At 36.5% G+C, this 12,981-nt stretch overlaps 1 protein-coding gene across 3 annotated transcripts in view; it reads left to right on the top strand.

Annotated features, from left to right (window-relative positions):
- Positions 1-12,981, top strand: part of LOC126856260 (uncharacterized) — a 155,236-nt gene that overhangs the window by 136,236 nt on the left and 6,019 nt on the right. For all 3 annotated transcript variants that reach the window (XM_050604634.1, XM_050604633.1, XM_050604635.1), the window contains 2 exons: positions 11,319-11,479; positions 12,296-12,481. In XM_050604634.1, the coding sequence (XP_050460591.1) occupies positions 11,319-11,479; positions 12,296-12,481 (347 nt within the window). The remainder of the gene's footprint in view (positions 1-11,318; positions 11,480-12,295; positions 12,482-12,981) is intronic.

Below are 12,981 nucleotides of genomic sequence, written 5' to 3'. Positions count from 1 at the left end.
CGGTTCCCTAAGCCTGTCCGGCCAGTGATTTATATGCAGATGCGTGAACCGAACTCGGCGAGGTCCTCGTACCCGAATTCGACGACCGGCTAAGGGGAGAGAGAGGGAGCGGGGCCTGGTACCATTAAAACTGCCCCGACGCGCGGATGTCCAGTGGCGCAGCATCTGCGCACTTTTTGTCGAGACCCGATAAGAACGCAGAGATGAAGCACGGACTTGCGAGCTTGTTTTTCACAACGATGCTTTTAGCGGTTTATATTTTTTTACATCGTTTTAAGTCGCCGAATTTCTCGCGGTTGATTGCAGAGGAGATTAAAATTGAAAATTATACGGTCTGCGATGCATCATTATCTACCTGTTTCTCACCTTTTGCGCATTTTTATGATAAACTATACAGCGGTAGTGTTTTACGCAAAAAAAATGTAAAATTTTTTTTATTATTTCTACATTAATATCGTCGCTGAGATTAAAAATAAAATTTCCAAAATTTCACTTTGATCACGTATGCCGGGATAAATAACGAGGAAAAATATTAAAAATCGCAAAAAATATATTTATGATCTACATGCTGACATATTATTTTAATGCCAACATTTGACAATTTACTCACTCGTATGCGATTTCGCCACAAATTATAATATTTACAATAAAAAATATATATATATGTGTGTGTGTGTTATTTACGCATTAATACACACACGATAAATCAGAGTTATCACTGTCGAGCAAATATTTGACCAAAATAACACACTTCTCGGTATAGTTAATTTATCTGACGTGCGCGATTGCTAGGAGCATTGAGATTATCGATTGCGTTTCTGTTTTAATAGCAGCGTTGCGATGACGAAGTGCCGTAGTTTGCTAATAAATTGCCGCGCTACTTGTTAGTTGAACGCAGCCTTAATTACCCTTTTCAGAAAGATTCTTACAACCGCCCCCCAATCGCTGTCGGGCATTGCAGCAAAGTTGAAATAATACCACCGCGTTAATTAACATAAATACAATCGCCTTCATCGTGTAATAGGAGCTAATGCGACATTATCAATCACGATTCGCTTTAGTGAATATAACTCGCGTCGCGCATTTCAATTATTCTATCGTTTTATCAAATCAGTGATAATATTATTGGATATAATTCACAAATAGTGAATTTAAATTGTTAGTATAATTGAGCTGAAATTGAATAGGATTCTTTTTCATTTTAGTTTTGCATGCTTTAGTTGCGAATTGTAAATTTGAAGAACGAAACGGTATAATATAAATTAATAAAATTATAAATATAAGAATTCGCAAAAAAAAATTTCTCTTTCTCTGCAAAAATTCTGCCAGTGTTAAACTGTAATGGTGTCTAAAAGAAAGATGCAAGCAAACGTAAGAAATAATAGCTAATATTTACCATCACATATTTACTTCTGTATACAATATTCTTATATTTGATTAGACATAGTCAATATTTACTTCCGTTGGAAGGATCAGGTTTCACTGACAGAAGGAAGATGCAAATACTTTGCATACTCATCTTTCTCTCGAGAAGAAGAAAAAGAGAATTCTTTGATCCGAGGAGCGTAGGAGCTCCCCCTCCCCCCTCCCCCTATTCTAATTTACAGTTCGCATAATATTCACCGAGATAGTTAGAATCTTATCCCAACACTTCTGGTGATTTCTAATCTTATTCAGCTCTTTGCTTCACTTAGACTGCCGCGAGACGATAGACGCGCGCAAATCCTTTTCCATTTACACCCACTACTCGCTTCTATCTGCATCGAATTGCATTTTGATAAATGCATATCCGCCGGTCATTATTTATCATCCGTTCGCTAAGCCCTTCTTCTTGCAACGAGTGGATCCATCGACTCGAACAACCGACACGCCCCGTACCATCGAGGCAGTTCGTACGATCCGGTTTTCCTAACCAGCGTCCTTAAAGCCGCGTCGGCCATATCTCTGATTCTTTCATTGTACAAAACAATTCGATATCGACCTTAATTTATTTGATAGTTTCGGGAAATCGCATCGTTGCTCGCGTACTCCGAATTGATCAAAATTTTATGCCGCGATTCAATCTTCGAAGGTACAACGTTACTGACTTTTTTATCGCGAAAGGAAATAGACGAGTAGCGTCCGATATACCGGGATATAAAAGAATACATATAACAAAATAGAGAATCATCCTATAAGAAAAGAATAAAAAAAGATTACAACATTGTATATCTCAATATTTTTTTTTCTCGTTTGCATAAAGCCTTTTAAAATACGTTGTTGATAAAATTATTATTTCGTGTAAACGTGAAGATAATTTTCTTTTTATTCAAATGCATTTGCTTTCCTAACGTAAACAGATTTACGCGTTTTTGAGGAAAGAAGGCACTTTTTGAGAGCTTCCAACATGTTCAATCGAAATCCATCGGGGAATTCACGCTCAGGCGAGCCCCCACGACCGATGTCACATTTCGTTTTCGCGAAGCAACGTGACAAGTGAGAGAACCGCGGAGAGGAAGAGGACGGGAATGCCACATGCATGGGGCTCGATATGAATAATGAAAAAGGACGTCTCGAGAAGAGGTTGCATCGATAGGAAGCATCCTTGTCCAGGAGCTTTTAAAGCGGTTGATCCCCGTCCAAGATCTTTTATCCCGAGGCTCCCGTGCGGGATGGAAACCTCTCGACAATTTTGCTCCAATTTTATTCTAGCGAACGACGGAGTTTATTTCTTTAAAAAGATTACTTGGCCAAAAAGTTTCGGCACACACACACATATATATATATATAAAATTTTCCGCGCAACGTGTCGTATGAATATTGAGAATATTTCAGAACATGAAGCAAAAAATGTAAAAATGCAAATTTTTAATTTTAAATTCGTGTAAATTATCATGCTTCATCATTTTCTTTTGTTTAAATTATCATGAATATTCAGGTATGCGACAGTGTCGTTAAAGAAAGATCCGATTAGATAATAGAACGCATCGAGCCTTACAATTAAATCGAACGGCCTGATATATCGAGAGATCCTAAAATATTTTCCTTTCCTCTTGATCCGTTCGAGTCCGTTAATTTCGAAACCCTTCTTCGCAAAAGGAGAGAAGTTAGGTCACAATACGCCCTTGGGCTCAAGGGCCCAGACAGATCTGCCAAGCGAGATTGCGATCCCGGGAGTCACTGCCCTTAGCTGTCTGAGCGCCGATACTTTCCGACCAAGTTCTACTTGGTGAAGAATACAGGATTGTTGCCCCTCGATAACCTCGCTACTGCTCGTGTCGTCAAATTCTCATTTTGCAAATCGAAATACAGAAATTATTATACTCTAAGGTCTGATAAAATAGAATAGAAGAACAATGAAATATGCAAAAAATTATTATAGTTCTTTTTTCATATAAATAAATAAAATTTTTCGAGCAGAATTAATAATTAAATTTTTAATAACGTTAAAGGATAACGAGAATTCGCAGTTGCAATTTTCTTCGATCAAAGATACAACTATCTTGTGCAACGGTAAAGTTTCTCCTTTCGAGAGACGACGAATCGCGTTTATAAACTTCGCCTTCGTTGTGAAACAGCGGCGGCGTCTTATTTCTCGGAAATGCCGGTCCTCTTCCCAACAAATTCCGCAATAAATTTTCGTTTCCTGCGTGCTTATGCTGTTTTTGTTCCTTTGCCGCGATGTGTGTGATGCAGTTGCGCGTCGAGGAGAAATTCGCGGAATGCCCCAGGCGGCTTCGCAGCCCATTCATTTCCACTTCTGCGCAAGCCGGAGAGGTGTTCGGAAGATGCGATCTGGAAGTAACACTCACATACGTGTCTCTATTATCTTGTTATTTAGAAAGCCATTATAACGCCGCATACTTCTCGCATATATCGGTATCGCTTTACGAGAAAAATATTCGAGATTGCTTTGTTGAAAGCACGTTCTGCATCGCGGAATATGTCTGTGCGTTTGCCATTTTAATTATCTGCACAGCATCAAATAATATATTATTAGAAATAAATTAATATGTAGAGGATCTATAATTACAACTGTATGTAATGACAGTGAAATAGATTTAGAATATAATAAGCTATAATGGATGTTAGTTTAGCACCAGATATATGCGCATAATATTTTTAACAATCGAACTTATAATGCAACGCTTTCAGGATATAATTCGGCAATCATTCATTCATTCTCAGTCATCCGTGCTGTAATCACGGATCAAGGTTTTAGAGCGGCCGGATTTATTTCGAGGTCGCGTCTGCCTCTTCCGCGGTGCCAATCTTCTTAATCGTTACAATCTATCCTGCTAAGAATACGCCAGTCGCGATAAGGAAGCGCCAATGAGATTCGGGTTGAAACTCGTCAGTGAAATGAAAACGATAGACACTTTCGAGAGGGGAATTATCGCGAGCTTCGATCCACGTGTGTATTGATCGTGTGTTTCTACCACGTGCCCCGAGATAAATGTTAGCATCGATACATACGCGCCTCGGGTCACGACGACTCGCCTCTTCTTCTGCTAGATGTATTCCAAAACAAATGTTCCTATCGAATGCAACGATGTATCGTATCTTGCTATGCGATTCGCTTGTTCCGCTCTCCCGCATGCTTGGTTTCAATAAGAATTTTTTCGTCGCCTACCTCTCGTGATCTGAGACGCGCTTTTGCACTCACTCACTCACTCTTTTTCTTCTTTGCTCGAATAAGCTTTGATATTGATGTCACGTCGTGGCGGATAAAAAGAAATTAAATTGGAAAGAGAATATGCACAATGCGATGTTTATAGAAAGTACATTAAACTTTGGAAATACATTTTTTTTTCTTTGACGTTGAGACCCAAACTTTTTTGCATCGCAAAAATTTATTTTTACAACTATATAAATTTTCATCTTGAAACGTTCTTATATCTAATATTTAATATTATGTGAAAAATTACACGAAAAAGAAAAAAAAAAGTTTAATTAAATTTTTATCAAAACAATAAGCTTATATATATTACTTTCGAATTTATATTAATTATATTATATAATTAATTTTACAAGATAGCTGTGTGTTTATTAATAGGATGTTATGTATAATCTACATTAAACATTAAATTATATAATATAAATTATAATTTTTCAATGCACATGTTATTAGATATAATTGAACAATTCTCTTTTTCCTTCACTTTTTTCCATACGCAATTCCATCTGTCACAAATTTCTGAATTTCTCTAAATATAAAGAGCTGTACATTGAAATCGATATGTTTTCTGCGAAAGGTTTACGGAGTTATTCACACGCAACATACCCCCTCGGGAATTTACCTTATTCTCGTCCACGTGTGCAGACTCGTGTGAGAGACTCGCTCGCGGACAGAATAGGTAGAAACTTGCGACAGGATTTCGACCTTCGTATAAATCCAATTTAGAATCGGCAAAGCAATAGTTGTTAGTTACTAACTACAAAGTCTCGTTCCTGTATAATTTTCATTCGTAAGTTAAGAGAGCTTGAGAGAAACCAATTATTATACATCATATACAATCAGGGATTTGATGAGTTTCACCAGCACCGATCAATTTTATTAACTATTGTATTTCGTAATCTTAGTCATGGTTGAAGTTACTCTTTTTTTTATTTTATAAAGATTATAAATTATTTTATAAATTTTGTAAAAAAAAAAATTGGTTGTTTAAACTTAAAGTGTGGAAGTTTCTCGACATTGCTCTAAAATTAAAGATATTTTTTTCGAGCTTGAAAAATCCAAAAAGAAAATAACATTTTGCAAGATATCAAAGCAAACTCTTGAGAAAAAGCTCGAGTTGATCGCAAATAGCATATTTGTTATCGTGACACTAATGCGCTCATCATTAAATTTTAATCCGTTTATCGGCGCGATAACTTCTGATTATGCTAAAAAAAAAGGGAACGCGATTTATGGTTTCTTTGTTGCTGATCTTTGACATCACGATGGCGAAAAGCCGTGTTTATGGAAAGCAGGCACTTCACGACGAAGGTCGCATACACGAGGAGTCCTTTGTTAACCCATACGTAGGCTGAAACATGCGTAAATATACTGAATATATTTCGTATGAATCCGCTGACCTCTAGAATCGAGAAGAATACTAATAAAGCTCTTTTTTTTTCCTCTCTATTCTTTAAAGCTCCGTTATTTTAATCGTTTATTTTCACATCGATATTTATAAGAAAGTATTTCTCTCTCCTTCGAGATAGAAAGTTTTAAACAAAATGTACTTTATGTCACATGACAGGGTTTCATTAAAATAAAATAAAATACATAATCGCACTTGATGTCATGCATTCACACGCAATTTATTCCTAGATTTTTATTTCTCTGCAGCTGTCTCTTTTTACCCACGGCAGCAAAAAGTTTGCCAGAGAAAAGTAGCTGTCCGCACGGCGATTTTACCGTGAACAATTCCTACCAGCGCGACAACATTGTTCTCAAGTGCTCCCGCATTTTTCGTGCCGCCGGGTATCCCATCGTCGGTTTCCGGGAAATCTCTGTGGCGGCGATTCGAGATGAGAAACTGTCCGCGGAAAAGGAAACGCGCGTCGACGCTTTTACGCACGCACGCACTCACGCACTCCGAAAAGGATAATATCGCTCTCGCGCGAGTTAATTATGTAAAAGGTTCGCTTTTGTACAGACTGTAAGGAACTGTCGCGTATTACTTGAGAGAGAAAGCAGGGAGCCGTTTTGCTCACACTGCTCCGAATCGAATTAAGGCGTGTATGTGACAGAACAATGATTATCCGGAATGATTATCCGGAATTATAAAGAAGATGAAGTTTTCATATATACTCGAGACGGTGCTAACGACCGTTCGTGTCAGCCAGAATTAATTGCGATATCCCAGTCGTTATCTTCTACGTCTTGTTTACTTGCTAATTGCGGGAGTTAGTCGAGATCGTTATTTATAGACGATACTGGATTCTCTTCTAATATACCTGTAGCGTAAGAGAATTGATTTAAACTTCGGGAAAACCGGGAATTATCGATAGCTTGAAAAAATGCTCTCTCGCATATGTTTCACCCTTTTCTGTGACAGGCGTTAATTCCCGTAACATTTCTTTTATAATATCGTTGCCGAGATAAGAATTATAAGCGATTAACGGAAACTCTAGATGAAAAATGTAAGGAAAAAAATTATGAAAACTTACACGACAGCATAATTCAAGATTAAATCGAGAATGACAAGTGATGGACATAAATCTCATATCGTCCGTGTAAGAGATAAGCTTTTTTGCACCGTGAAAAACCCTTCGTTCTTCATCCAAATAAAACTGAATGCTACTGGATTACATGTCTAAATAAATGTTTTGATCTATCGTTAAAAACTATGATAGAGACAAAACTGTAGACAATTTTTATCTTCAAGGTTTGGAAATCATAATAGAGTCACTGAAGATTAAATTTATTAAAAATAATAAAAATTATCCGTTTTATAACTTCTGTCTCTTCGTCAAATTAAAAAAGGAGAATGTTAAGAAGAAAAAATTAAATATAATGACAGCTGAATTTATTATACAAACATTGAAGACATAAAATCGTAAAAAAATTTTTCTAAAAATTATAGCATCCTTAGATATATTAATTTATATTACATATGTGATTATACTTAGTTGTTAAATACAATATACATAGTTGATTTGACAACTCAAGATTTTTCTCAAGGTGCTACTTTCGCGTCTTGCAAAACTTCGCGTCTTTCTGTCTTCTTGGATTTTTTAAACTCGAAAAACATCTTTAATCTTAGAGTAACATCGATAAACCTTCGTCTTAAGTTTAAACAATCATTTTTCGTGCTCATCGAATATATCGAACGGATAGATTATGATTCCGTCAGGCAAGAAGAAAAAGGATATACATGAAATTGCAGAATGTTATAAGTGTTTTCCCGAGAACGTTAGGGCCGCAATCAACGAAATTGCGCCGCTATAAAAATAATTGCTATGAAATCTCATACCGTAATGCGAACATTTCGGCCGTTGCGAGCTAATTGGCTGACGCGTCGGTCCCATCGGCGACAGTCCCTTGGCTTTGAGACGTAATAGGATCGCTCGGTGCAGCTATTACCGAGCCGCGTTATCCTGTTGTGGGACTCGTAAATCTCCGTATGCGATAATCCCACGAGCGAACACGTCGAGTAGCCAGCTTGCAGCGCGACGAGAGAGATAGAGAGGACCTTCTCCTTCTCACGGCCGAGAAGTGTCGCGCCGGGGGACCGCTTATCTTACACAGGCTCGAAAACAAATGTACACGGACTTGCTTGATACTAAATCAGTGACTATGGTGCTATAAGAGTCTAATACTTGCGAAACGAACAAGGCGGTGTTCTCTTGAGAAATTACTAAAACATCTGGAAACCTTTGTACGATGTGCGGCGCTGACAAGTGGCCTTCAGAGATGATTTTTTAGATAATCGGATAAGGAAACAAATGAGAATAAATACGATACACGTATACTATTTAACTTTGGTTGCATATTTTAATATTATATTTTAATATTAATAGAATCATTATTTTTTAAGCGTTGTATAAATGTTGTCAGCTGCAAACTAGAGAGGAATTGTATACATCATAATAATATTATTACAAAAAAAAATATATATATATATATATATATAATGTATAAAATCGAAGTAAATGGTGGCAATATTATAATAAAAAAAAATATCTTTAATCTATTAAAGAGACAAATCTTGATATATTAAAATAATCGGTTGTTAACAGCCTCAAGAATGTACGATCGTCCCGATGAGGAAAGAAAGTGCATAATTAAGGCACGATCGTTACTTCTCGCGGGAACACTGATTATGTGAGCGTCTCTCAGTTCACGGCTCCTTAATGAAGAATCGTCGTTTCCCGCAAATTCGTTCCACGTATCTCTCCTGCAAGACAGAACTGGCGAGTCAAGGGCCTTCGAGACCTATGACCCTTCGGGAGAGATTCACGAAGTCACGGTACCGCGGTCCTTGATACATGGGTCCTTGAGAGGATACGCTGTCCCTCCTGGCGATGCAACGGAGGTCGATGTTACCCCCACGTCGAGTGTGTACTCTCGTGATGGAGGCGGACGCGATATGGTAGTATCGTGGGCATAGTGTGTGCCTCGGTCGAGACAACGGACCACCAACCGGGCATCTTGGAACGATGAACCGGATGCACTGGATATTCCCGCGGGAACGTCCACGACTTGCAAAACTCTTCGTGGTTCAAAGTTCAACGATTCTCGATTCTTTTCCTGGCATGGATGAGACGAAAAATCGGTAGGACTCGAAGAGTCTTTAATGTTGTAGCATTCTTATCGTAAGAGTGTTTTTTCTTGATTAAATAATTTTTCTCGCACGTAAAAGCAGATAATATATTTTGGATGAATACATAACATTAAAAAGATATCTATGATAATTTCTAATTTTGAGTTACGATGATCTTTTCTTACGGATGTAAAATTAAATGATATAAAAAAAAATACATATATTATAAATCGAAAGTATTCATCGATTTTCACGTTACATATTAACCGTTAACAATAAAATAAAACTTATTCATTCCTCGTTCGTCGCGGAGATAATCATTTTCTTTTCACGGATCTCATAAGCCGCGTGAGAAAATGCGGAAAGATTAATAATGAGCGAACGGCGTCCTTCTCTGACCAAAAAGAGACATTCGATTTATAGTCGATTTTCTCTATACGAGCGCCTGGCTGGTGGTCCGGTATAGGACATACCGCACTCGCGAGAGAGTAGAGACCTCGGTGTGTATCGGTCGAGGAGGCCCTCGCCCGGTGCGGACTCGGGGTCCGGCATTGACCTTCCCTGCGCCGGCCGGCGAGAGGGGCCGTAGGTGCTGTCTTCTCAAGGACCATCGAGGATCGTCGTCGTGTGCAGTACCGACGCTGGAAGCCCATTAAGGCATCCCGAGACATCCCGTCCCGACCATCGTCGCAAATCATAGGTTTAATGGAACGATAAATTTGTATTCATGCCGCGTGCCGATCCACCCCCGCGAAACCCCGCTCGCCACCAAGTCGTGTCCGTGTGTGCCACGGATGTCGTGAAAAAGAGGAGCGAAAGATTGTACCCATGGCGCAATGAGGACCTTCCGACGAGATGGTGCGCACACCATGGAATCCGAATAATTGATAGGTGCCAGCGTTTCTTGCCAGCACCTCCGTCGTCGATGCTGTCGAATACAGCGCAAAAGAAAGAACAGAGAAGAACACAGACTAATACAAACACGTGAAAAATAAAAGAAGAAATAGATAGAAGAAGTTCTCACCGACACAAATGCTTTTCTTCCTCTCTTACGTACCTTACGTAACTCTTTACAAGTCTTTCGTACTAAAATTTTATTACCTCACAACATTACCTCAACAGTAGAATCGTACGTTGATAAAAACACTCTAATTTTAAAGATATATATATATATATATATATATATATATATATATATATCTTTTTCTTTCTGTCTCTTTTTTTTACATTAATATTAAATATGATATTTTTGAATATTTTTTATGTTAATATAAAAAAAATTGTTAATATCTTTGATTTGCTTTGATTTTTCTTATATAATATTATTTATTTAAAGTTAATTCGTCAGCTATTGGCATTTTTATCGTGATGGTCGTTTTATAATTATATAAATAATACATAAAAATAATTAAAAAGCTAACTTTATATTATATTATACTCGATGTAAAAATCATATTCAATACATCACAATCCTAACAAGAATTTTAGTTTTTATCATGTCTTCCACTTTTTTGATAAACTTTCACAGCATGAAACAACGAATTATATGCGGGTAACGATGGAATTATAATTTTCTACAAACACGAATTATAAATATTCATGTCTGAGAAATTATTCGCGACGTTGTCCTGTGAGACCTATGCCCTTCATCGTTAGGTAAATTGCTTTGCTTGTTGGCGCGATGTGAGAAAATGGAATATATATAATGCATCCAGTATATCAAGGAGATGAGAGATAGTTGACTCTTTCTCTCTCTCTCTCTCTCTCCCTCTCTTCCAAGCTATACCTCGGAAAAATAGTTAATCAAACTTGTAGCATCTTGGAGGACGTCCAAACTCCATGTTCCACTGGTTCTATAAATTTTCTAAACTCCCTAATAAGTTTAAATAGTTACTTGATACTGTATATGCATAAATAAGCGTAAAAATAAATATTTTTACATCAGAAAAGAGATACAGAATAAATACAACGACATGCAAATTTAAGTATAAATCGAACTTATAAGTTTAAAGTATTAATCATATTATCGTTACAAAATTATTATTTTTTTAAATAAACTTGTCATTATATCTATACACATTACAGATGGCCAGTATAGAGGTGTCTCTGTCGACGACTCCGAGGCGGAAAAAAGGCGGCAGTGTTTCCGGAGGCGTTACCTCCCCCGCTCATCGGAATAGAGATCATTATAAGGAATTGGACGCTCTCCGAATCGCTCTGCGTGACAAAGAAAACATCATACAGACGTAAGTAATTGCTTGATTACACATCCTTGAGATACACGGTCGGCATTGAGAGAGAAAGATCGGCGGTATGGCAATTGATCACGTCCTATTTCTTTATTATAATGATCGCGCACAGAAATAATAAATAGCTTAGGAGCGGACTTTATCTTTTAAAGAGAAACGAATCCGACTTTTCTAAATGAATATCATCGTAATTAAAAAAAAAAAAACATCCTCTTTCTAGAGATAATAAATCTTTCAAAATTGATTTGTCGAAGCAATTTCTTCGCTTTCTATATAGATAAAACGCTAGCATATCGCTCATCTTAAAAAAATAAGGGAATTGCAGAGAAAAATATATATCTTATTAATATATATCTTATCAATATTCTCCTTATTAAAATTTTTTTCAATTTCTCGCTTTCTACAAATTATTGTTCGATATACGTTAATGAGAGACGCTTTTTTATTCTTTTGCAATACTAACGATACATTTTTTGAAAAGAAAATTTTATTTGAAAATTTAATAATAGAAGAAACTGTTATTAAAAAGTAAAACACAATAAAAGCGATAAAAGCAAAATATTTTATATAATACACAATGGTAAAAATATTAAAAGCGCTTTATTCTCTATTTTTTTTAGCTGATTATAGCTTTCGATCTATTATTAAAAATGATATATAAATCTTATAGAGAGCGAATTTACCAAAATAAAAAATTTTATTAAAGATCTATCGAAATCTCAATATACATTTCTAAGATCAGAGTGCAGACAATAGAGAGCACAAAAATATTTTCTTTCCTCGGCACGATTCATGCCTTTTGTTATTTTTCAGGCTCAAGGGCCAGCTTTGCAACACGCTGAGCAATAGACTGGCATTACGCAATGGCGCGCCACCCTTGACCGAGGCCGACAGGAAAGCGGCCGAGGAACGACTTCAAAGGTTGCGACGGGACGCCGACAATAAGCGACTGGCTATTAAGAACCTGAAGCTGGCGCTTGAGCGTCTCGACATTACAGAGTAAGGATGAAATCAAGATTTTAACCGCGCGGCTTACTGAATCCCATTATCGCAAATTACGATTACCGATATCACGATGTGCAAACGTAATGCTATTATAGTCATTATAGATTATAAACATACGGCAATATAAACAAAACTATAAGTATTCTCTTTGTACAGATAAAGTCAATTTGTTCACTTAATTATGGTAATATACCTTAACTGGATATTATTATATTGTAAAATGCTAATAATTTATATCTGATTATAGAGTAAATCATTAAACTAAATGATTAATTTAATCAAGCAATACACGAAAAATTGTGATTATTAATTTATTAAATTTATATCTATAATTATATACACACTAATAGCTTGATTAATAAACATAATTAAATACCCCAAGAATTAAGAGAACTTAATAAAAATAAAAAAAATAAAGAAAAAGGTAAATAGCAAGGCAAATTATTTACTAAATAAAATAATTAAGGCAATATACATATTTTTTTTTTATAATA

Source organism: Cataglyphis hispanica, chromosome 18, assembly GCF_021464435.1.
Source record: "Cataglyphis hispanica isolate Lineage 1 chromosome 18, ULB_Chis1_1.0, whole genome shotgun sequence".
NCBI lineage: Eukaryota > Metazoa > Arthropoda > Insecta > Hymenoptera > Formicidae > Cataglyphis > Cataglyphis hispanica.
Note: the sequence above shows the minus strand (reverse complement) of the source record. Positions and strands in the feature narration are given on the sequence as shown.